Source organism: Rosa rugosa, chromosome 1 (assembly GCF_958449725.1).
Source record: "Rosa rugosa chromosome 1, drRosRugo1.1, whole genome shotgun sequence".
In the NCBI taxonomy this organism is placed as follows: domain Eukaryota; kingdom Viridiplantae; phylum Streptophyta; class Magnoliopsida; order Rosales; family Rosaceae; genus Rosa; species Rosa rugosa.
In genome coordinates this window covers 4,744,856-4,769,061 of record NC_084820.1, presented here as the reverse complement: position 1 = coordinate 4,769,061, position 24,206 = coordinate 4,744,856, and the positions used below count along the sequence as shown (strand labels likewise).

General features: G+C 41.6%; 4 protein-coding genes across 4 annotated transcripts; 2 read left to right on the top strand and 2 right to left on the bottom strand.

Moving 5' to 3' along the window:
* Positions 1 to 1,244: 1,244 nt before the first annotated feature.
* Positions 1,245 to 4,357, bottom strand: LOC133711855 (probable glycosyltransferase At3g07620). Its single transcript, XM_062137941.1, has 5 exons — positions 4,216 to 4,357; positions 3,348 to 4,120; positions 3,138 to 3,268; positions 2,492 to 2,831; positions 1,245 to 2,062 (listed from the first exon to the last, which is right to left on the bottom strand). The coding sequence occupies exons 2-5, from the start codon at positions 4,095 to 4,097 to the stop codon at positions 1,397 to 1,399; spliced, it is 1,887 nt and encodes a 628-aa protein (XP_061993925.1). The 5' UTR covers positions 4,098 to 4,120; positions 4,216 to 4,357; the 3' UTR covers positions 1,245 to 1,396.
* A 98-nt stretch (positions 4,358 to 4,455) lies between these two features.
* LOC133711827 (CRS2-associated factor 1, chloroplastic) lies at positions 4,456 to 7,723 on the top strand. The gene is made up of 5 exons (XM_062137915.1): positions 4,456 to 5,438; positions 5,549 to 5,676; positions 5,883 to 6,108; positions 6,217 to 6,344; positions 6,443 to 7,723. Exons 1-5 carry the CDS (start codon positions 4,604 to 4,606, stop codon positions 7,610 to 7,612), a joined length of 2,487 nt encoding a protein of 828 aa, XP_061993899.1. The 5' UTR covers positions 4,456 to 4,603; the 3' UTR covers positions 7,613 to 7,723.
* A 707-nt stretch (positions 7,724 to 8,430) lies between these two features.
* Positions 8,431 to 11,205, bottom strand: LOC133711863 (sugar transport protein 14). The gene is made up of 4 exons (XM_062137949.1): positions 10,984 to 11,205; positions 9,935 to 10,257; positions 9,209 to 9,838; positions 8,431 to 9,127 (listed from the first exon to the last, which is right to left on the bottom strand). Exons 1-4 carry the CDS (start codon positions 11,123 to 11,125, stop codon positions 8,675 to 8,677), a joined length of 1,548 nt encoding a protein of 515 aa, XP_061993933.1. The 5' UTR covers positions 11,126 to 11,205; the 3' UTR covers positions 8,431 to 8,674.
* Positions 11,206 to 13,070: 1,865 nt separating this feature from the next.
* On the top strand, positions 13,071 to 17,250 carry LOC133711820 (uncharacterized). Its single transcript, XM_062137910.1, has 4 exons — positions 13,071 to 13,364; positions 13,621 to 13,758; positions 13,860 to 13,982; positions 14,276 to 17,250. Exons 1-4 carry the CDS (start codon positions 13,238 to 13,240, stop codon positions 15,007 to 15,009), a joined length of 1,122 nt encoding a protein of 373 aa, XP_061993894.1. The 5' UTR covers positions 13,071 to 13,237; the 3' UTR covers positions 15,010 to 17,250.
* Positions 17,251 to 24,206: the final 6,956 nt, after the last annotated feature.

The following is a 24,206-nucleotide window of genomic DNA, read 5'->3' as shown; positions in this document are numbered from 1 at the left end:
TTACTCCTAACAGAAGCTCTGGTACTAGAAGATATGTTGGAATTCGCTAGTACAGATCGAATCCACAATGTGAGGCGTCAACCACCCAATTATTCCCTCTCAGTGATGGCTTCGCCGGCAACGCGATCTTCTCCAGCATCTTCTCTGCTTCGATTTCAATCAAAAATCCCAAAACCCACAATCCAAAAAATCAAATTCAATTATTTGCAGCTGAAATCAATTTCAATTTTTCTTTTTTTGATGGGTTTGGGAGAAGACAACAGAGAAGAAGGAAAGAAAAGTCGTGATTAGGTAGATGCATGTGGAAATTTTGGTAGCTATAACAGCAAAAATGGTTTGGTTTGCAAGTGTTTGCTCGGTTTTAAGCCTAGTTCACCAGATAATTGGAATCATGGAGATTATTTGGGTGGATGCACAAGGAAATTTCAATGCTTTAGGTTGGAATCCGACGAGTCTAATAACAAAGGAATCTGAAATTTTGGTAATTCCACTTTGGGTCAAGTCTGGGTCCGATCTCTGTCGGAAATGGAATGGCGAAGCGATTCCGATCTCTGTCAAAACGGGATGTCGTAGTTTGGGCAATCTGCTAGAAAGCCTTGACGCGGGACCCTAAGTCAGGTTCTGGGGTGTCGGAGGACGATTCCGAATTCAGGTCGTCGATGTAGATGAAGGTCGGGTTCCGATCAAGTATGGGTCTGAGCACGGCTGTTGGCGGTGGTCTGGCATCGTACGCGTATCTTCCTGAGTTCTTCTGGATACGGGTATATGAATATTTAGATCTAGGTATACCATGTTGATATTGGTATTTGAATCTCGTATTGGGCATGGTAGTTATTGGCATACTTTTCTGGTACTGTTCAACGGAGTCAACCGTTTTACTGTTCCTAGGTATGAATATTGGGTCAGGCTTAAATCGTCAGGTACCATTTTGATATTTTTCAAAGTATAGGTATGAAAATTAATAGTCTGGAAAAGTTCAGACACTGTTTAGAAGATTTTCCCTTGAGAATACCTGAAGTTCCAGATTTACCCCTCAAAATTTAACACCCTTGACGACTTTACTGTTGCTAGGTACAGAAATTAGGTCGGGGCCAAAACTTCAGGTACCATTATGACATTTTTCAAAGTATAGGTATGAAAATTAATAGTCTGGAAAAGTTCAGACACTGTTTGGACGAATTTCCCTTATAGTATTCACTGAGGACTAACCCCCTACGCTTTTGCCATTAGTCATTACTCCAATTACATGACTGCCACTGATTGTGCACTGCTGACCGACATTTTGGACAACAGGATCATCTTTACTTTTAAACTCGAAATTACATTAACCACCAAATTTAACCCATCATACATACAAATTTACAGACAAATTGAGCTGACCAGAAAACCCAAAACTCTATTTCTTTATCTGAAGAATTCTATTGTACCAAACTGAATGAAGTATCATATGAAACAAGTCATACTTGACAGGTTTCTTGTGCCAAAAGAAATGCTGTTGCACCATCTTTACTTCCGATTTCATCATCAGGTACTTCTCATCCGGGATAGAAAGCAGAATGTTTCTCAAGTTAGGGATATCCTTTTCTTGTATAAAAACCGAAAATGCCTCCCAGTTGAATACCTCGAAGAAAGGAGGCACATAGTTATCTGATATGATGACTGGCACACACTCATGGAATATGGCCTCAACTATTCGAGGTGTATGTACCTCATAACCCCTGGCACAGATGCAGTACTTGCTGCTCTTCATATATTCTCTGTAAAGTCTTTTGCTTTCAATATCTCGTGGCATCGGGCCAAAGATTTTCACGTCTGGCTCTTTGTTTTCCCAGTAGTGTAGCAGAATTGGTCGGAGATAGCCGTGCATGCCCCCGGCAAAGAAGGCCAAAATAGATCTTTCGGAAGCAGGTTTTCCTCCAAGATCTGCCAGAGGATCCTCCACGGAACGTATATATGTAACAGGTAGACTGGTGTCCTTGCCAATTTTGAAGTCTCTAGCAACATTGGCATTGCAAAGAGATCTGATACAACTCCCCATGTTCTTGCTTGTGATCTTGGGGGCCTGAATTTCCATAGTAAAAGCTGTATTAGATTAAGGCTTAAGAGTAGGGGATATTATAATGAAAGAGTATGTTGCACTTCAAAAAAAAATTTAAGTTTCCATTATCCCCTTGAAAAGGCAACAGAGCAGCCTTCTCAGTCGGGGATTGTATGAATCTCTATGATCGTTATAACTAAAACTAACACAACAGAACTCTACTTAGTCAACCGTCTACCTAGTTGTAAAGCATAATTAGGAAGCACAGATGATGGACCAAGAGTTGGTCTACACTAATGCATGATGCCTCAGGTGCTGAGTAGTGAGTTATAGCCTTATAGGGCCTCATCATTCTGACAAGACTAAAGACTTGTGCAGTATTATCACAAGATTCAAGCTTTGGTGATTGTAGAACTACAAAATGGAAATTAGATTGATGAATCAGTAGCTTACCCAGTCATGGCAAGCAACAAGAAAATGATCTGCTCCTCCTGTTCTGTTCCAAAATGGATACTTTTTTGCAATTACTCCAACATAGCGCTTCAAATACTTTTCTAGACCCTGCTTACCAGTGCCATTAAGTTTCAACCTCAACATATGCGAATCAAAGGGTAAATAGAACAAATGAGCTTTTCTGGGGTCCCTCGCAGAAAATCTTTTATTTCCCTCTATTAGTTTCATAAACCATCCTTCTGAGGCATAAATCCCCCGCATCAAAGGCTGATGGAATATGGGCTTTTCACCTTCCGTATAAACGTAAACTTTGAGCTTCTGCTCCATCAAGTCATAACTCCTGCAATAGAATATGTATAAATGCTATAGATTACTTGATCCCCTACATTTCAAACTGAGACAAACAAGAATATATTCAAAATCACAATTCTGTATCTATATAGTGGGTGCTCATGCAATGCCCAAAAATCACGAAGAAAATCGTTAAATATTAATATGAAGCTTCAATGATGAGCAGATGAATGTACCAAAATCAAAACCACAGAGATAGTTTAAGCAATTGACAGGCCAGCAGGAAAATGCAAAACAGTTCATAAACGCTTACACCTTGCGGATAGTTCAACTTATTGAAACAAAACAAGCTTACCTTATAAATTTGGAAAGATTTCGGAAAATAGATGCACTGAGCCCGGGATTGTCCCTTATGATAGGAGCATTCTCAAGCTCCAGTTTTACAGATTGAAGTTCACGATCACGTGTGGAATACCGCCGTGGGTTCTACTGCCAATAAAAGTACAGTGAGAATTTAGAAAACTCATTCCTTGTTGCTCAAATTGGAACCTCAAATTTAACATACCATAGAACTAGAAGAAATGGGGGTTCGAAGCAATAACAAATTCATCTGGGATATTGATGTTGGTCGTGGATTCCACTTCCTTAGTGTTGAAATACTAGTCATTGACGAATTATCATGCAAGGTGGCCGAAACAGATTGCAATGGCACAGTCTTCTTATCCTCCACTTGAATATCAGTAGTTTGTTCGATGTTACCCTTTGAAACTGCATTAATGTTTCCCGGACTATTTCTAGCGGCTCCTTGAGATACAACCGACACAATCCCAGCTTCGTTTTGAAATTCACTCGCTGAGCTTGTTTTAGAGTCATTGTCTAACTTGTAACTCTCACCTATGCTACTGTCCCTCGGTACAGAATCATGTCTAAAATCTATTGTCCTTTCCCCACTAGATATATCATCTTCACTTGTATTGATTCCCACCGGAAAACTCTTCTCAACAGTTACATTACTTGCATCTTTCTCCAACTCAAACTCCTCTAACTCTAAACCACCAGTATTATTAACCACTATCCCCACTACACCAACAACATCAAACTTCCCAGACTCCAAATCATTTGAACCAGTAACATTACCCAACAATGTGACCACTGAAGCTGAACCAGTATCAGCAGGTGAAAAGTAAAATCTTTTACCATAAGGAAGCTCAAAACACTGATTCACAACTACAATAACAACCGCCACACCGATTATCAAAACCAGTCTCCGGATTTCAAAGTTGCATAGTCTCTGGGTTAGAGCAGCAACACCCATTTTTGTATGTACAATTCAAACAGCTGGAAAAAAAAAAAAAAACTTTACATCATTATTCCCCTTTACATCCCCTAAATCTTAATAAGAAAATCAAATGAAGAACTACTAGAGAGAGTACCTTGAAATGGGTTTTGGGTGAGCCCAGAAGAGACCTCTTTAGGCTTTGGTCAACTTTGGGTTCTGCTCTTATAAATCTTGCACACTCCAGCAATGGAAGTAGAAGCAGTAATGGACTGAGAAATACCCCTAATGTTGCTCAGTATTACATTTCAACCATTCACATGTAGTGGGGTCAAAACGACGTCGCTTCCTGGGGGCATCCCTTAGCTTCTTCTAGCGTCGCGCTTGGCCGATGAGCTTAAACCTCTCTATCTGAGAATTTCCCAGCAAAAACCTCAAACTTGAAAAACCCACCAAGCTCTCAACTTTCAAAGCGACGTCGCTTCAAGCATGATTATAGTGTTCTAAAGCTCCAAGCTTTAAGTTCTGGGCGCTTCAACAGCGAAATGGCGCTAAATTTGCCGACTTCGTGCCCCATTTTCGCGCCACCGGTGAACCCGAACCCGGCCCACAACCCGCTCCAGAACCGCCCGCCCACGGAGGTCCGATTCGCGCGGTGGAACAACGCCAACGCCGAGAAATTCAACCAGCGCCGCCGCGCCCAGCAAGAAATCGAGGACGACGTCCGCCGCGAGCGCCGCTTCGACTCCGCCACCAGAATCGCCACCGTCTCCGCCGACGAATCCTCCTCCTCCGACGCCGAAGCAACATTCAAATCCATAGGCACGCCTTCGTCTCCCTCAAGCCCTTCAATTCCGGGCAGAAAATCCAAGTACTCCAAAAACCCTAACCCTAACCCTAGCTCGCACCCGGCGTTTCGCCGCGTCATCAGACCAACGAAGCTCTCGAGTATCTCCAGAGAGAAGCCGGAAATCGACCGGAAAGCCAACATCTCCGTCGGCGACGACGGGCTTTCGTACGTCATCGACGGCGCGCCGTTTGAGTTCAAGTACAGCTACACCGAGACCCCGAAGCAGAAGCCCATTAAGCTCCGGGAGCCGCCCTACGCGCCGTTCGGCCCAACCACGATGGGCCGGCCGTGGACGGGTCGGGCCCCACTGCCTCCGAGCAAGAAGAAACTGAAGGAGTTCGATTCGTTCCAGCTGCCGCCGCCGCATAAGAAAGGGGTTAAGCCGGTGCAGTCGCCGGGTCCGTATTTACCCGGGTCGGGTCCCAAGTATGTCAAGTCCAGGGAGGAGATATTGGGTGAGCCGTTGACCGATCAGGAAGTCAAAGACTTGGTTAATAGCTGTGTTAAGACCAGAAGGCAACTCAATATGGGTATATACTTGTTTTCCTTTCCACTCTAGGAATTGGGAGATTTTGGATCGAGTAGTTCAAATGCAGAGTTACGAGTTTTACCAGAGTCGAAAATTGACTGTTGTTTGTAGGTAGAGATGGATTGACACACAACATGCTGGATAATATTCATGCTCATTGGAAGCGGCGGAGAGTGTGCAAGATAAAATGTAAAGGGGTGTGTACAGTCGACATGGAAAATGTGTGCCAGCAATTAGAGGTTAGTTAGCTCTTCCGAATTTGTATTTCGTGTTTAGTTAAAGATACGGCGTTTTAGGAATAGGTTGTGAAGATATGGCATGAGTTCACAGTAGTCTGTGTCATCATCTTTTTACAATTTTAGTATCTATGCATTTCAGTTGTTTCTAGGTTGCTTTGGTTTTTGTTGCTTCAAGTTCCTTATTGTTGGAGTATATAATGTGACAGGAAAGAACTGGAGGGAAAATCATTTATAGAAGAGGTGGGGTGATTTTTCTTTTCCGGGGGAGAAACTACAACTATAAAACTCGGCCGCGGTTTCCTCTCATGCTTTGGAGACCTATCACTCCTGTGTATCCTAGATTGATTCAGAGGGCTCCTGAGGGACTAACAGTTGAAGAAGCAACTGAAATGCGCAAGAAGGGGAGGAATCTGATACCAATACGCAAGCTAGGTACAACAATTATGCCTAATTTTGTTAGACATAATGTTTGGAATGAGGATAAGAATGTTTCAATTTTGTCTGTTCGGAAACTGATAATGACCAGTTTGTTTTTGACAGGAAAAAATGGAGTATACTCTGACCTGGTAGACAATGTCAGAGAGGCCTTTGAAGAGTGTGAACTAGTGCGAATAGATTGTCAAGGGATGAATGGGAGTGACTACCGAAAAATAGGTGCTAAACTAAAGGTCTGCTAATTTAGTTTCAGTTGTTTTAGGTCATGAATCTTATCATGATTTTCATAATGAAGCATGTAAAGCAAATTTTTGTAACTCTTTAAATGCAGGATCTTGTCCCTTGTGTGCTAATTTCCTTTGAACGCGAGAACATTCTTGTGTGGAAAGGACGGGAATGGAAGTCTTCTTTCCTAAATCCGGAGAGTAATCTTAAGGAAGTCAAAGAATCTGATGTTGATGATTCACCTTCTATTGCACCTTCCTTGGAAGGTGAAGAAGCATCGACGTTATGTGCTTTTACAGCTTCAGTCAATGACGAAAATCCTCAAATGATCGACACTAGTATCACCTCTTCAAGTTCTGAAGTTGTGGGTGCTGAGGGAACTGAGGATCCATCCCCTTCACCATATATTGAGCCATGTGCCACAATTGATACAGTTTCCACTGTGGGAGGCACTTATGAAACTGTAACCATCTCGGACATCAAAGGCTTTAGAAATGATGAAGCAGAATTGGAGATGAAGGCCTATAGCAGTTCAACCATACCACAGGATACCAGGTATGCTCATGATGAGGCAGAAACGATTTCCATCTCAGACATCAAGGGCTTTAGAAATGATGAAGCAGAATTGGAAATGAAGGCCTATAGCAGTTCAACCTTACCGCAGGATACCAGCTATGCTGATGATGAGGCCGAAACAATTTCCAGTACATCTGGAACTGAAAACATATTGGATAGTACATGCCATACTGATGAAGCATCAGCAACTACATCAGTGGGGACCGGGACCATGCCAGTGACTGTTGAAAGCACTGAAACGAAGTTGGATTCCCTCATGGTTGCCCCTGGTAGTAATGAGACTCCACAAGATGCTTCTATAGACTCGCAAAATCTCAATGAGCAAGCAAGGTTGAGTGCAGCCTGTAAAGAGAAGGTGATATCACTCTTGAACGAAGCTGTTGGGAGTGGGAGTGCACTTATTTTAGACGATTTGTCGTTGGATGCTGACATCATATATCAGAGGGCAGTTGCTCTCGCCAAGTCTGCTCCACCTGGGCCAGTGTTTAAGCATCGACCTAGGAGAGTTGCAGCTCAAATGAGTAAGAAGCTAGTAGTAAGAAAACAGAAGCAAGAAGCCACGGAGTTGGAAGTGAAAGAGATAACAGTTTATGCGAAGAAGGGAAGTGAGAAGAAAACAAGAGATTTTGGTGAACCTCTAGATAGCATTGTACCACAGGGAAGCCTGAGAGTTGATGAACTTGCTAAGCTATTAGCATGATATGCATCTTAGCACTCTGTCGATGTATTTTTGCATATGCAATGGTGTATAGAATTTTTGGTGATGCATTCTACCTCATAATCTTACATGCCTTCGCTTATTTCGCCTCCATTTCACATTTCAATTGCTGCTAAGAAGCCTGTTGGTCCTCAACTTCACAACAATTTCATTTGATGCAAACATGTTGAGTGAGTGAGTATTCTTTAGGTACGTACACTGGTCCTTGGAATTCAAAATGCTATTCCTTTGGTCTTTTAATTCTTTTTCTTCTTTCTTTTGCTCGATTGGGAAGAATACTAATGTTAACACAGATAGCTAGATTTCTTTCTTTTGCTCGACGTCATTGATCCCAATTAGGCAAAGCATTCTTCTAAAGACGAAATGGGATAAGAGGGTAATATCAGAACACATCCATTTGGAATTTTGGATATCGTCCATTAGGATAAGGATATCCAAGTTTTCCTTTGGTCTTTTAATTCTTTTTCTTCTTTCTTTTGCTTGATTGGGAAGAATACTAATGTTAACACAGATAGCTAGGTGTCACGTCATTGATCCCAATTAGGCAAAGCATTCTTCTAAAGACGAAATGGGATAAGAGGGTAATATCAGAACACATCCATTTGGATATCGTCCATTAGGATAAGGATATCCAAGTTTTTAAAGAAAGGATTTGATTAATTCGGTTGAACACCAAATCTGTTCCCAACTTCTTATCCTATATTAACTAACTCTTACGGAAAGTCAAGGTGTTCATAGCCAAGGACAAAGTTCTGTTTTACAAAATTCATTTAGGAATTGATTTCTCAAATATTGTCTACTTCAAATAAAAATATATATATATATATTCACTACTAAAAATAGTCAGATACTCAGATGTGATATAAAATTGACCCCAAGGCTTAATAGGAGGTGAGGCGGATTAAGTCACGCACTGGTATTCACACATGACATATTCCACATCTGTTGAAACTAATTCTTGATTATTTATAAAACTAAAACTGAATTCAGAAATCAACTGTGACTAAGAAATCTGCACTGCACAATGTCTTTGTGCTAGAGGTTTTAAACTACTGCTCCTGACTTCCCATTGGGTTCAACTTGCTCCCCATCTCCTACTATTCCTTTCCAATACCAGTGTTTCTGAAAGAGAAGATATATTTCTTCTATCGGGACCTGCTTTGTTTCTGGCAGGAGGAAGAAAATGAAGCTACTCATGATGACTATCAAGCCTGCAAACAACAGAAAAATCCCGTATCGAAGATGGCATAGCGACGCGAGGAAGCACTGTGCTATCAAAGCTGTGAAGAGGAGGTTGACACACACCACAATACTCTGTCCTGCTGATCTTGTTTCCAAGGGGAATAGCTCACTTGGAACTAGCCATCCCAGAGGACCCCAAGACCTTCCATAAGCCAAAACAAATACGCAAAGGACAATCACAAGGAAGATTCCAATTCCTTTTGGAAGGACTTCTCCTTGTCCAAACTTCAGTGCTAGAGTAATGGCCAAAGCAACCTGCAGTATATTGAACAATCTAGTGTGAGTATGTAATACAAATTAGGGAAGAAAAATGAGCTTGATTAGAACCGAGTTTACCAAGCAGCATATCATTTCGGTGCCAGCTTCTAAGAAGAAAGCTCTTCTGCCAAACTTATCGACCCAACGCATTGAAATAAGTGCTGCAATAACAAGCGCTCCGCTGGTAAAGATAGATGAGTAGAGAGATGCCCCTGAGCCAAAACCCAAGCTCTGAAATATGACGGGGGCATAGAAGAGGATAGAGTTCATGCCAGTGAGCTGTTGGAATGCCGGGATTCCCAATGCCCCAATCACCAACTGGGGACGATTTTTTCGTGTAAGTAGATTCCTGAACGGGTGCTTAATGGCTCGAGCTGCAGTGCTGGCGTCAACCAGGTCAGCAAACTCTGCATCAACTTTTGTTGTACCTCTCACTTTCTCCAGTATCCTTCTTCCTTCTTCTAATCTGCCTTGTTCTACAAGACTGTTTGGGGTCTCAGGAAGAAAGAGACCCCCAACAAACATAAGAATTGCCGGCACTGCAGCTAAACCAAGCGACAGTCTCCAACCCCATGGATGAATCTTCTCAGTAAAGTAATTGATCAAGTTGGCTATCAAAATCCCCAAGCAGGTAGTCAGCTGGAAAAGTTGGTTAATTGCACCTCGAATTTTTGCAGGAGCCATTTCTGAGAGGTACAACGGAACTGCCTGGATTATACATAGATCAACAAAGAAAAGCTGTCAGTAAATTCATCATCAAAGTACACTACATTTTTTTGGTGAAGTGCATTAGTTTAGGCTCACTTGATTTCCGAATCCAATGCCCACGCCAAGAAATATTCGTCCCAAGATCAACATTAATATGTTTTGAGCAGAAGCATTGAGGACCGCTCCTAAGAAGAAGCTGATTGATCCAACAATGATGCTAGCTTTCCTGCCTTTGCTTCGGGTAACATAGGAAGCTCCAAATGTTGAAATCAGGCCAGCAAAGTACAAAGAGGATGTGAAGAGTGTCAGGATCTGGTTATCGTATTTACAGTAATCTGTCTCATTGAGGTGTAATTGTTTCCTTCTATAGATTTTAGGGAAGAATTCCTTCAAGAAATCATCCATGGAAGTCACTCCACCTGAAATTTAGCATAACAAGTGAAATTACTGCAGTGATTTTGAAATCAAATGTAACTTTTCAACTGTAATGGACAGATGGTATACATTGATTGCTTATCCAAATTTAGAAATCAAATGTAACTTTTCAACTGTAATGGACAGATGGTATACATTGATTGCTTATCCAAATTTAGAGGAAGTTTTATTTCTGTGGCTTTTACCTCTATTTGTGGACAAGTAAATCACAAAACAGATATGATCAATTGTTAGGTAAGGCATGCAGCACATCACTGATGATATGTTTCAACTATTTGGAAAATGATAATAATGTGAAATTCAAAAGAAAAAGGAAAGAAAACTTTTCCCATTAATTTCCCTGAACAAATGCAGAATCATTAAAGATTATACCTTAAAAGCATCAAATTTTGTATGGAAACAAAGAAAACTTCCTTTTTCTCTACATATTTCCATGAACACATTTCTTCAACCTCTCAATGTTCTGTTTAATCTAAGAGGCAATGGCAATGGCAAGAATGAACACATATCATATTGGTTTTGAACTTAAAAGGCTAATGAAAAAAGAGAAAAACTTTCTGGAGAAAACCTCAGTCTGACAAACATGGTCACAAGATTTGCTGATATCAGTGAATTAAAGATGCCCAGAACAAAGTGTATGAAACACAAAAAAGGAGAATCTGATCAATCTTTGATGCCACAAATTGTAAAGCAATGAAATGAAGACTGACCTGAAACACCAAGATCATAGCCAAAGAGGGAGCCTCCAAGAGCTGCAATAATGCAAGTAAAGATGAAATACCAAGTAATTCTATGCTCATAGTGTTGAGCCCTCTCATGTACAACTTCTGCTCCTCCAAACCCTCCTGCCATTCTCTCCTCTTCACTCTCTTTCTCTCTCTAATATCAGAACTTAAACTTACAGAAGGGAATGAGGAGGTATATATGGAAGAGTACAAAGTTTGGAGCAACTTATAGGGAGCTGATTGGTCAACCCAATGATGTCAGACCCAAGAAAAACAGCTCAGTATTTTAAAAACAGTAGTTATTTTATAGATGAGAATAACAAATCAACAATAAAGTCCTTACTTATCTGTATCGTTTATCTTTTCCTATTTCTACACAAAAACCAAAAACAAGTTGAAAATTAAGAGAAGGACATGCATGGACTAGCTGTATCTTAATAAAAATAAATAGTATAATTGGTCTTGAATATTATTTTACAAGGAATCTTCAAAGTATTCAACTCTAGTGGACGTCGTTTTTCCTCCAGACAAATCATATGGAGTTCATCACGCTCTTTGTGACAGCCCTTGTAACGTTGAAACTTGCAAGTACAAATGCAAATGGTCATAAAAAAAAAGTACAAATGTAATTGTCCTTAAAAAAAAAATTAAGGTCATTTTTTTCCAAAGTAAATTCAGTAAGATAAATGATGAAATATAAATTAAAAATAAAACAAAAAGGTAAAAGTCTATCCAAAATACATCTTATTATCCATGATCTACATCATTTAAGATGTGAGAAGATTTGCTTAACTAAATGAATATCGGACAATTATCCAATATCTAATTTGAATATGGATAAGGAGATGATGAACCAATTTCGAAAAAGAAAAACAGAGAGGAGATGATGAATATGATCAGAACTCTTATGAATGTTCAATATGACCAAAACTCCTGACTTTGTTTGAATTTTTATCAACTATATACGAATCAAGACAAATAGTCCCTCAAATAATGTAAAATCAGATATCAAAAGCTAATGTGTATTTTATAGATACGTTAAAACGTCCCATGACACTCGTTAAACGAAATGCATGATTATTCACCATATAACAAATCATAGTTTTTTTTTTTTTTTTTTGAAACAAAGCAGCAACTAAGAACTACATTAATTGCACACGTAGTTACTTTAGAGCAAATTAACTAATTGGTGGAGAGTTTAGGAATTGGAATCGGCCAAATTGGGAGGACAAACGTAAATATTATATAAGGAGAAAGCCTATCTTTTTATTATTTTTGTTTAATATTTGGGCTTAGAGAAAACGAAGCCCAGATGGGGAGAGCGTCGAGCTGGTAAGTGAAAACTGAGATCCCCTCAACTCGCCGCAATGAAGTCCCTTCGGCGTGATCCGATAACATTTCAAGTCCCCGCAATTATTTCGCGTCGGGAGCTTGAAGTCTCCGAATGGGCAGATCCCCCGACCCGAAAGGCCAAAAAGGCAAAGCAAAGGCCAGACGATTCAGCAGAGGAGGACCAAGAAAGGAACTCTAATATCTTAAAGATTGACCGGAAATGGTAGTCAATAAGGAAGACATACCTATTTCATTAAGGGAACAATTATCCCTAACAGGACATAGTTTAGGAAAGCTCTTTGCATATTCAATATAGAATTAGGAATCTTTATAGGAGGTTCTTAAATTCTTGTATGCCTATATAAAGGGACTCGAGCCTTGCTCTATCTTATACACATTTAATATCTCATAGATAGTGTATAAGCTAGCTGTTCACAAAGGCCTATAATAATCATTATGGACTTAGTATTGTTTACGCTTCATCTCAAGTTCTCAACTACCTAGCTATTATATTTTAGTGCAAAAGGTAACCGAGATAATATGGTAAGTTCTACTCCAGTATCATAGTCAATAAGGAATGCATATCTATTTTATTAAGGAAAATAGTTGTCCCTACCAGAACATGCATGGTTTAGGAAAGCTCTATTCAATATAGAATTAGGAATCTTCATGGGAGGTTCTGAATTCTTGTATGCCTAGCTATATAAAGGGACTTTAGCCTTGCTCTATCAGAAATACATATTCACTGTCCCATAGCGTGATTGCATCCGAAAAATTGATCAAGGCAGATTCGTGACATATATAAGCGTCGACCTGGTAAGTAGGTCATAAGTGATAACTGAGATCCCCTCAACTCGCCGCAAGGAAGTCCCTTCGGCGTCATCCGATAAAATTGGAACTCGCCGCAATGAGTTCGCGTCGGGAGCGTGAAGTCCCCGGATGGGCAGATCCCCCGATCCGAAAGGCAAAGCAAAGGCCAGACGATTTAGCAGAGGACCAGCTCCGTGAGATCTACACATTGGTTCCGGTCGCTGGTATGCCTCCCTGTGCTCTTAGGTTCCTTCGAGTTTGTCTACTTGGCGCGCTGGCTATATATACATTGATTCCAAATTCAGCCTAATAATTATATTTTACTTTTGGATTAACTTATGAGTTCATGACTCTCTTTGCTTGATCTGTCTGTCTCTACATATGTTATGTTTCACCCAAGATTCATTTTTGTTTTTGTATTTGTTTCTTTTGGGCTGATTTTCTTTTCCATTTTGTATTCGAAAATGGAACCATGACCAGGCCCTCTTAACAACAAGAAGGAACGTAAAAAATGGTTTAAGGTCTTTTGTAACGTTTGTAAAAAATTCAACGGTCGCATCAACTGTGATCGGCTGCAGGATTATGATTATCTCCAACATCATGCAGCAATCATCCACGGTAATCAATGTCATGTGACCAGTCATCTTTTTGGTTTTGTCGTCAGCATCAGCATGATCCCCAATTTTATTTTATTTTATTGTTTTTGTATTTACGTTTAGGAGAAAATGAGACCAAAATGGAAGAGGATAAGCATGATGAAGACACGAGTATGGTACCAGGATCATCTTCAGATTTCTCAGAGGGCCAGCTCCGTAAGATCTACGACTTGGTTCCGGAACCTGGTATGCTAGCTCTCCTCTGCTCCTAGGTTCCTTCTTCATCACCATTTTGTTTACTTGGCTTGCTGTATACACATCGATTCAAAATTCAGCCCAGTCATCTTGTGCCAAAATTTTACTTTTGGATCAACTCATGAGTTCATGAATGTCTTTGCTTGATCTATAGCTAGCCCTGTCTCTGTATATGCTTCACCCAAGATTCATTTTTTTTTTTTTTAGTTTGTTTCTTTTGAGGTGGTTTCTCATCATCACTGATTTTATTTTTCTTTTGTATTCAAAAATGGAACCATGACCAGGTCCTGCTGACATGTTAGAAGATAAGGAACCTATAAAATGGTTTACGTTGGTTTGTGAGCTGTGTGCTTCTGTTGTGGGTTGCATCCAAGAGGGTTCTAACTTGCAGGATTGTCGTGCCACCCATCAACATGCATCAATCCACCGCGATGTTTTGCTTGACCTTCCTACAGGTATTAATCAATGTCATGAAGACACTAGTATGGCACCAAGACCAATACCATATCACTCAGAGGCGGAGCTCCTTCGGATCTACTCTGTACGTTCATACACTACGGGGGGATTTAGGAGGTCTGCGGAGCCTCCTAGTGAGGAGCCTGTAGTGGTTTGGTATGCAGTGGCTTGTAAGCTCTGTTTGGAGGTTGAACATACCACCCAAGATTATCCTAGCTTGCAGGATAGTCATTGGTTGCAAAAACATGCTTTGACGGCGCACAGCGAGTACTTGTCTATGGATGGCCCTACAGTACCAGATCTTGAAGATTTCAACAGCGAGCAGGTGATAATAGGGTACGAGGGACCAGACTTTTTCTTGGGTGAAGATGATGCACATCTGCAGGAGGGATTTGTAAAGGTTTGTCGGATGTGTCACTGTGAAAATTGTAGCAGCGGTGTCTACAGATCTCATATGATGTATTGTGATGTTTGTAATGAATCTGGTACCCACCTGTCTTGGAATTGTCCTACAGGAAATTGGGAGCTTGGACAGCCTACACCGTGCAACCGCTCGAACTGAAATGAAGGAATCAGTAACTAGAACCTTTTAGACAATGCATCTATATATGGGTGCCTGAGTTGCCCCTGCTGAAAATCTAGGGCTGTAAAGAAAGGAGAAGGAAGAAGAAGAAGTAGCAGAGGAAGAGAGATGAAGACGATTCTATTCTTTCTTTGATAAGGCTTGAGATAATGCTAAGCTCATGACATCCATACATTTATATAGAAGGGACTGTAGCTAATTGTAACTAATTTCTGTTAAGCTCAGCTAACTTTTCTAACATTTGTTTCTTGCTAAACAATCTCAGCCCTACACGTGGACTTTGGGTAAGCCTTGACTTGATTGTTGACTTTGACTTCAACACTGGTTTGATCATTCCTACATCCCCCCTCAACCGAATGGTTGGGACCAACCATGAGGTTGCCACAAAGATATCTGAACTGAGGAGAATATCCAGACCTTTAGTAAGAATTTCAGCAAGGTGTTGAAGTGATTACACTTGAAGAGACCTAGTCTTTTATGCCACAGAGATGGAGATATCTTGGAACCAAAGGAAAAACTGTAGGTGAAGCTGTATAAGGATTTAAAAGATGTTTGGAAGTGGATCGGAAATTGGCATGGGATGAAGGCCATTGTCACTGAGACCTAGGAACAGCACCCTGCCAGTCACCTTGTCCTGCACCATTGCCAATATTGACTTGGTCACCGGCCATCAGAGTAAGTAGTCACATTGTTGAGCTGAAAAATATCTGATGTCAAATGTGAAGAGGCTCCAGAATCAGTGATCCAGACTTCATGTGTGGGAGTAGCAGGAGTGTGTTGGATAGAAGCTGTCATGGCTGTCTGTTGACCTTGAAGGCTAGCAAATGACTGTCTCTGGTTGCAATCAGCTGCAGAATGACCAGTGAGACCACATAGTTGGCACTCAAGCACAAACGAAGAAGAGCCAGAGCCTTGGACCTTTCCAAGATGCCAACAAGTTTGAGCAGAATGTCCTGGCTTGTCACAGATCTAACAGATGATTCTAGGCCTAAAACCACCATTGTACCCATTGTAGCCATTGTTAAAAGCAGCAAACCCATTATATCCACTTTGACATCCAATTCCAACAGGTGTAGGCAAAAGACCTTTAGACTCGGAGGACTCAGATAAAAATTGATTCTTGGCAACCATAGCATTCATAGAACCCAAAGAAAGTGACTGTAACTTTGACTCGCATTCAATTTCAGATTCAGCAGCAAGAAGCAAGGATCTAAGCTCAGACATAGAAATCGGAGCATGCTTGGCCTTAATCATCATTCTCACAATACTAAACTCAGATGGTAATCCCTTAAGTATGAGTATCATAATATCTTCATCTGCAATCTTAACACCTATAGCTGAAAGCTGATCCCTAGCATTCTTGACCCTAAGTAGATACTTGTCAACACTATCTAAACCTTTCTCAATAGATTGCAAATTGGATTTCAATTGGAGCACATTAGATCTAGACACAGTTGCATATCTATCTTTGAGAGTGGTCCATACCTCCAAGGTCGAGTTGCAGCCAACAACATGAGAGAGTGCTTCAGGGGAGAGAGTAGCAGTAATCAGAGAGATGAGATTGCAATCTTGTTCAAGCCATTCTTCAAGATCCTCAGAGGGATTTGGTGTGAGATGACCATCATCAGAAATGGAGAACTGAGATGGGCAAGAGTGAGAGCCATCCACAAACTTGAGGAGACCATGGCCACGAAGCAGAGAGTATATCTGAAAGTGACATGTAGGATAGTTGTTGTCATCGAGCTTCACAGAGATTATACTAGACAGAGTAGCAAGAAGAGAAATCGTTGTAGCCACCATTGTTGCAGAAAGAAAGCTTGAATCTTGAAGATGAAATTGGAGGGATCGAAGAAGAAAAGACTGAGAGATCGAAGAAGAAGATTTGAAGAAGAAAGGATTGGAGTAATTGCAGAGATGCTAGAAGAGAAATTCCCTGGCTCTTGATACCATGCTGAAAATCTAGGGCTGTAAAGAAAGGAGAAGGAAGAAGAAGAAGTAGCAGAGGAAGAGAGATGAAGACGATTCTATTCTTTCTTTGATAAGGCTTGAGATAATGCTAAGCTAATTACATCCATACATTTATATAGAAGGGACTGTAGCTAATTGTAACTAATTTCTGTTAAGCTCAGCTAACTTTTCTAACATTTGTTTCTTGCTAAACAATCTCAGCCCTACACGTGGACTTTGGGTAAGCCTTGACTTGATTGTTGACTTTGACTTTGTTAATGCTTGGATCCGTTGGAGAATCTAATTAACGATAAGTAAAGAGAGAGAGAGAGTGACACGAGATGTATAGTGGTTCGCCTCCCGCCTTAGCGGGAGACTACGTCCACTTGAAAGCTTATACTAGTGTGTCGAGCCTTGCGGCCTAACAAGATTACAAGAGATGTAATGGGATGGTCTTTAAGTGGGAGGAGGCATTCCTTTTATAGGTGAAGGAAGCCATCTCCTTTACATGGTTTTCGATGTGGGACAAGCAAACAACTATTCTAGTATAGAAATGCATATTGTGGATGCAACTTGGCAAGGCCGGAAAGGTGGCTTCCTGGCGACGGATTTGCGACTTCCGGATACCGTAGCGTAGCTTGAACATAGGACTACAAGATGCAAGTCTCGGTTGGGCCTCACCATGGCTTGTGGATGTCCCAAAGAGCATGTTAATTATGCTTGGTGAGATAGCAAACTAGCTTGCTAGTAGAGGTATCTACAAGTCCCCGAAGTCCCCAAGTAAGAGGAGCTTCTTGGTTGGGGAGTTATACACATGATGTCACCAAGCATAAGTAACCGGGCGGTACGGAGCCCCTACAAGTCCCCGAACTCCGTAAGCAAGAAGAGACTCGTTTAATCCTGCACAATGAGACAAAAAACACGCATATGTAGAATGCTTTGTTATATTGGTTACCGCTCGTATTAATGGAATGCGAAAAGAATTCGATTTGTAGTGAGCAACAAATGGTAGAAGAATTCAATATTCCATTAATGTGTATGAACACGAAAAATATTGGTAGTTGTAGATGTGGATCTTATGACCATATAACATGCATAATAGATAGTGGTAAGTGTAATGGGTGTCCAAAGTAATTTTGTGGGAGTAGTCCCCGTGACATAGAACGAAGCGTTTGTGAACTTGGGGCTTAAGTAAAACATGTTGGACATGATCGAGCAAGTTGGGTTGTTCGAGCAAGTTGGGTTGTTCGAGCAAGTTGGGTGTAGTTGAGTGTGTAGGCGCTGTGCGAGCATGCGAGGCGTGGCCCAAACGCAAGTCGTGGCCATACTCGATACCCAAGCAAGTCGTAACCCGAGCAAGTCGTTTATCCGAGCATGTTTCAGTAAGTCGTAAGTGTCACAAGCTTCTAGATGCATGTCACAAGTAATTGAATTTAAGCATGTATGTGTGTAGCATGTACTTGTAGTAAAGTTGCTAATAACATGTTGTAGGCATGCTTAAGGGTGATGGAGACATGTATAGTCATGGCAAAGGCTCTAATTGCAAGAGCGTAAAACATAAGATATAGTGACTTATCTTATGCCGATTTGGAGCGAGTTGGAGGAGAAATTGGTGTAGGTACCCAAATCACGTTGGAGTTGTCCAAGCATGACGCTCCAAGTGATCGAATAATGACCGCAAATAGCTTGTTTGGCCTTGTCCACATAAGAGGTGTTTGGTTTGAAGTGATCGGTCTTGCTTCCTCCAAAAACAAAAATAAGTGATTAATAGTTCGAAATCAATATTTGTAGCTTGTTTCTATGCTTTGATATAATCAAGATTTTGAATATATGTATCAAGTATAAGCAATGTAGTAACAGATGACAAATAACATGTGTGGTAGTGTGTCACTAGTACGATTTCTAATTGGCAATGAAATTTAGAGAAGTACTTTTTAGTACAAGAAAGTAAAGAGGTAATGAAACTTGAATTTACATGACACAGGTTGCCAAGTGGCAGCATGTATGTATAGTTGAGTTTATTATTCTATATGTGTATGTGTCTACGAGTTGATAAAAATCGCATAAGAAGCTAGCCAATATATAATTAGATGGGTACCAACATGTTCGTGCGCATCAATCTGTACATGACATTGAATATATCTTGTTATTTGATAAGGCAGCATATATATACATGAGGGAATTATAATACTCTATATATGGTAGCATGTGGAATTGGATGTCATTAATTAATGTTCTTATCAATAGTTGTGTGAGCTAGTGTGGTGTCCAATTGAGAATTTATGCATGTGGCATAGTGTTAATATAGAGGACACGTGCAGCTAATATCACAGACAAGAGCACAAACGTGCATAAGTATATAGTTGCGTCGAGTTATTTGACAGACAACATGCTATGTATGATTATGTGCAGCACGTGGACATGTGCATACCAGTGAGTATGCTGCAACCAAAGTGAGTGATGTTGCGTGTCCTTTAAATATGCACAAAAGACTACAATTTATGTGTGGCCTTAAATTGCTAGTCTCTGCAGAGGCACGTGCGTATCAAAGAAAATGATATAAAGACTTATCTCTTTTTGCGTAACAGCAGGAACTGAATTAGATCTTCTTCTCCTTTGGACTCGGGACCACAGAGAGAGAGAGAGGGAGAGAGAACCCATTTCGCAGTCACTGCCCTTCTCATCTATATCACAATTCAGTTCAAATCATAGAAATTCAGGGTGGGTGGCGGAAGAAGAAGATGAGCCCAGACGACCCATCATGGGGGAGGGGTGTTGGCCGCTAGCTTCCCTCAGCGGAGGCTTTGCTGGAGCTAGGCTGGCGTGCTGGCTGGTATTAGGTAGCGATGCTTGGGGTTCAGCGGAGACATAGAGCTCGGCAGCGACTCGGAGCTCGGCGGAGAGTTGGAGTTCAGCGGAGGCTCTAATCTCGGCGGATATCTGGAGTTAAGCTCTGAGTTCGGAGCTCAGCGGAGACATGGTGCTCAGGGAGGTGCTGCTCAGCAGTGAACAGTCCAGCGGAGGAGAAGTTCGGCGGAGCGGAGCAGAGCTTAGCTAGCGGGCTTCGTTGATGGAGCTTTGGTCGGCGGAGGAGAAGCTCAGCGGAGGTGCCTAGCGGAGTAAGGGCCGGCGGAGGATGCCAGCGGTGGTTGGCTTTCGCATCTAGCGGAGCATGACCGACGGAGCAGTGGTGATGCCCAGCGGAGGAGCTCTGGCGAAGGTTTCCCAGCGGAGAAGCTCGGAGGAGGATGCCCGGCGGAGGTTGCTGGATGGTGGTCCGCTGATGAAGTTTAGCGGATCTTTGGCCAACGGCGAAGCTCGGCGGTGACCTGACCAGCGGGTTGGCCTGCGGAGCGGAGCATGGTGCTCGGCGGAGGTGTAGCCGCTGGTTGCGGTCAGCGGTGAGGCTTGGTTAGCGGAGGAGTCGTCCGGCGGAGGATTCTAGCGAAGGCTAGCGGAGGAACCTGTTGCCTGACCGACCTGGGATGGTTGAAAGGCTAGCGGTGCCGCCGAGTTTGGGCAGCGGAGCCTTGCTGGCGGAGGATGCAACGAAGAAGAAGGAGGGTGGCCTAAGCAGATCTCTGGGTGTCCAGAGAAGATTTGCCGCCAACTTTTCAAAAAATTTTTTTTTTTTTTTTTTTTTGGTGGCTGGCGTTGACCAACCATGGTCAGCGTTGACCGGCTGTAATCAGTGTTGACCTTGGTTGGGCGTTGACTTACCCTTGACTGGCGTTGACCGGCCCCGCCGGGCGTTGACCGACCATCTCCAGCGTTGACCAAGCATTGACCGAGCCTGATGGGCGTTGACCGGCCCTGTTTTGATGTTGAACGAGCATTGACTCGACTCTTTCGGGTCAAAGCTCGTAGTAGGTGACGAAGCCTTTGTGTTGGCTTCCCACAGACGGCGCCAATGTTAATGCTTGGATCTGTTGGAGAATCTAATTAACGATAAGTAAAGAGAGAGAGAGAGTGACACGAGATGTATAGTGGTTCGCCTCCCGCCTTAGCGGGAGACTACGTCCACTTGAAAGCTTATACTAGTGTGTCGAGCCTTGCGGCCTAACAAGATTACAAGAGATGTAATGGGATGGTCTTTAAGTGGGAGGAGGCATTCCTTTTATAGGTGAAGGAAGCCATCTCCTTTACATGGTTTTCGATGTGGGACAAGCAAACAACTATTCTAGTATAGAAATGCATATTGTGGATGCAACTTGGCAAGGCCGGAAAGGTGGCTTCCCGGCGACGGATTTGCGACTTCCGGATACCGTAGCGTAGCTTGAACATAGGGCTACAAGATGCAAGTCTCGGTTGGGCCTCACCATGGCTTGTGGATGTCCCAAAGAGCATGTTAATTATGCTTGGTGAGATAGCAAACTAGCTTGCTAGTAGAGGTATCTACAGACTTCAACACTGGTTTGATCATTCCTACAACCCCAAGCTGTATGCATGGTTTAATATGCCTTGTTAACTTATGAAATATGATTTGCTATAATTTGTGAGATTGTTGGAGTCATGTTGCTTGATTGTTCATTTTTATCCAGATGACAATGTGTCATTATGGGTGGATTATGTGTAATCAATCTATGATATCGAGCTTGTTTTTTTTTTTTACTCAATTTATAGTTCATGTATTTTGCCCATAGTGCAGAGAAGAGAGTCTGCCCATCGAATCTCAATGTTGTGAAGGACATTGTCACATGATAGCAAATGCAAGCAGCTGATTTCTGTTGCCGGTGTGATAATACTATATCAACTAGCAATATTGGATTAGGCTGTGTCCAAAATGTGGAGTTTCGAAAGTGGTGCTCTAATAGGTTGTTATTCAGACCCTACATATGCAAGAATTAATGTACGCGGTGATGATTTCATCCTCATCTTCGTGCTTTCCATGGAAGCTTCCAACCCACGCCGCAGTTCCTCATCTTTTCTTTAGATATGTACTTACCTAAAAAATGAACAATTAAATGAAATGAATGAGAGAAACTTGGATTTATATCGTTACTGTATAAATCACATATGAGATGAATCCAAAAATGTGATTACTATTTTTGCTTATCATTCATTGGCAATTGTGCATTTCTTTCTAATTTTATGAGACTTTTGTTCATGAGTCGTTCGTCCGTGACCCATGGACTTGGCTAAGTCTTTGAATTTGCAAAATGTCACCATTGAAAGTGACTGCTTGGAAGCAATTTAGTTGCTTAGCAGTGCAGACCAAGAGCTTGATGCCAATGGGGCTCTGTTGGATGACAGTAGCACAGACTCGCTGCTACTGCTTTTGAATCTTTCCAACACGAGATCTGGTTCCACCAGCCTCTGTTGGTGCGAAACAAATTCACGGAAAGTCTCCTCACATACTTCTTCTGACTGGAGCGGGAGTGGGGGCTTCGTGTTGCAGGAACTGGGTGACGATCCTTAGAGTTGGGTTTTGAGCTTGGCGCTCTCAGCTTCAAAAAGAGAATACCTGCAAAAGGTACTTCGATGCTTAAGTTAGTAAGAGTTTGAGGTGTGATGGGTGCATTTTGGAAGTGGGAGTATAAGGACTTGTGAAGTTTACAGACACGAGACTCCCCTTTTCGTCGGAAACCAAGTGGGAGTTGCATGTAGACATCTTCATAGAGATCACCATTCAGGAAAGCGATGTTGACATCTAATTGATGTAGATGCCAACCTCGTAGAGCTGCAAGGCTTAACAGAACGCGAACTGTAGTCAGCTTAGCAACTGGTGTGAATGTTTCTTTGTAATCAACACCCTCAACTTGACTAAACCCTTTAGCGACGAGTCGTGCCTTATATCTCTCAACTGTGCCATCAGGATTGTACTTTATTTTTGTTGGATCACAATTCATATACATATTTGTGCCCTAAAATATGGAAATTACTTGTTCTAAAGTCCAATTTAATGTTGACTAATTCAATTCCATTATTTCCCTAATCTTGTACTTTTACTTAACATTTGTGTTTATTTATATATATTTATATTGTTTTCCTTATCATGCTAGGAAATGATAGAGAAGCATGGAAATGCACTAAAAAGTCAACCTTAGCACATTTTCTTACTCCGGCTTGGAGAAAGCGAGCTAGACAAGAAATGAGAGGTGGCATCTTGATCAAACAAACTCCAAATGAGTTTAAACTTTCCAGATACATTCTAGACATTCTAATGATCATTTCTTATGAAAAGTACAAGAGCTATTTCGGAGTGAAAGGCCTTCAAAAGATCGGTCCAAGTTTCTGACTAAAAGACGAAAACGGCAAAACTGGACCCGTACTGATTCCGGCAGCATTTCCGGCCAAACCACGATGAACTAAGCTCTGAAATTTTCCCAGGATGATCTAAACTCATCAAGGAACATTTGGTATGAAGAAGTCGAAGGCCAATTCCGAAGTCTCGGTGGAGATTCAATTGAAGGAAGCTTCAGAAGCAGAAAACAAAGTCAAAACATGGTAGTTTGGCCTAGAACCTTCTTTGGGCGGATTTCTTGTGCATTTTTGGAAAGTCTATGATGCTGAAATTATAAAGGAGAGCCTTAGAAGAATCCTACAAGACTATGGCAAGATTAATCCATCATATTATCTTTTGGATAATAGGCATCCTTTGCACACTCTCTCCATTTCTCTCTCATGCTTGTTACCTTGACTTTGGTGACCCAATGCCACTCCAACACTCTTCATTTTCATGCTTCCATGCCTAATAAAGAGAGCTAGCTGCTCCTCTCTTCTCCCTTAGGCATCTTTTCTACTCTACACTCTCATAGCTCATCATTACTTTTCTCTTTTTACTCCATCTCTTCCATACCATTTTCCCTTGTTTTTAGGATCTATTACCACTCTCATACAGTCATACTCCATCTCCATGCTTCTTACAATGCTTGAGATGCTCATTTTGCTTCCATTCATCATTTTACTCCTCTCTCTCTTCTCCATATAAGCATCCATTCATCACACTCTTAAGGCATCACCCATTCCACCCCATTACATCTTCTTTCTCTTTTCATCTCCTTCATAAAACCTCCATATCCACATCTCAAAATCCAAACCCATAATACCCAATCTACTCCATCTCCTCCATCATCACCACCACAACTACCATCTTCCACCATCATAAACTCCATCACCACCACTACTACTCCATCACTACCACTCAAAGTTAGCCAAATGAGCATCATATCTTCATCACCATTCTATTCATCATCACCATCAAGAAGTTCATTATCCATCCATTCCAC

Coding starts and splice junctions, on each gene's coding strand:
- LOC133711855 (XM_062137941.1), bottom strand. CDS start 4,097: ATGGGTGTTGCTGCTCTAACCCAGAGACTATGCAACTTTGAAATCCGG. Junction 2,832..3,137: donor AATCTTTCCAAATTTATAAG/GTAAGCTTGTTT, acceptor ATTCTATTGCAG/GAGTTATGACTTGATGGAGC. Junction 2,063..2,491: donor TTGTTGCTTGCCATGACTGG/GTAAGCTACTGA, acceptor ATGGAAATTCAG/GCCCCCAAGATCACAAGCAA.
- LOC133711827 (XM_062137915.1), top strand. CDS start 4,604: ATGGCGCTAAATTTGCCGACTTCGTGCCCCATTTTCGCGCCACCGGTG. Junction 5,677..5,882: donor ATGTGTGCCAGCAATTAGAG/GTTAGTTAGCTC, acceptor ATAATGTGACAG/GAAAGAACTGGAGGGAAAAT. Junction 6,345..6,442: donor AAATAGGTGCTAAACTAAAG/GTCTGCTAATTT, acceptor CTTTAAATGCAG/GATCTTGTCCCTTGTGTGCT.
- LOC133711863 (XM_062137949.1), bottom strand. CDS start 11,125: ATGGCAGGAGGGTTTGGAGGAGCAGAAGTTGTACATGAGAGGGCTCAA. Junction 10,258..10,983: donor CTATGATCTTGGTGTTTCAG/GTCAGTCTTCAT, acceptor GCTAAATTTCAG/GTGGAGTGACTTCCATGGAT. Junction 9,839..9,934: donor GCATTGGATTCGGAAATCAA/GTGAGCCTAAAC, acceptor TGTATAATCCAG/GCAGTTCCGTTGTACCTCTC.
- LOC133711820 (XM_062137910.1), top strand. CDS start 13,238: ATGAGTTCGCGTCGGGAGCGTGAAGTCCCCGGATGGGCAGATCCCCCG. Junction 13,759..13,859: donor TCATGCAGCAATCATCCACG/GTAATCAATGTC, acceptor ATTTACGTTTAG/GAGAAAATGAGACCAAAATG. Junction 13,983..14,275: donor CGACTTGGTTCCGGAACCTG/GTATGCTAGCTC, acceptor AACCATGACCAG/GTCCTGCTGACATGTTAGAA.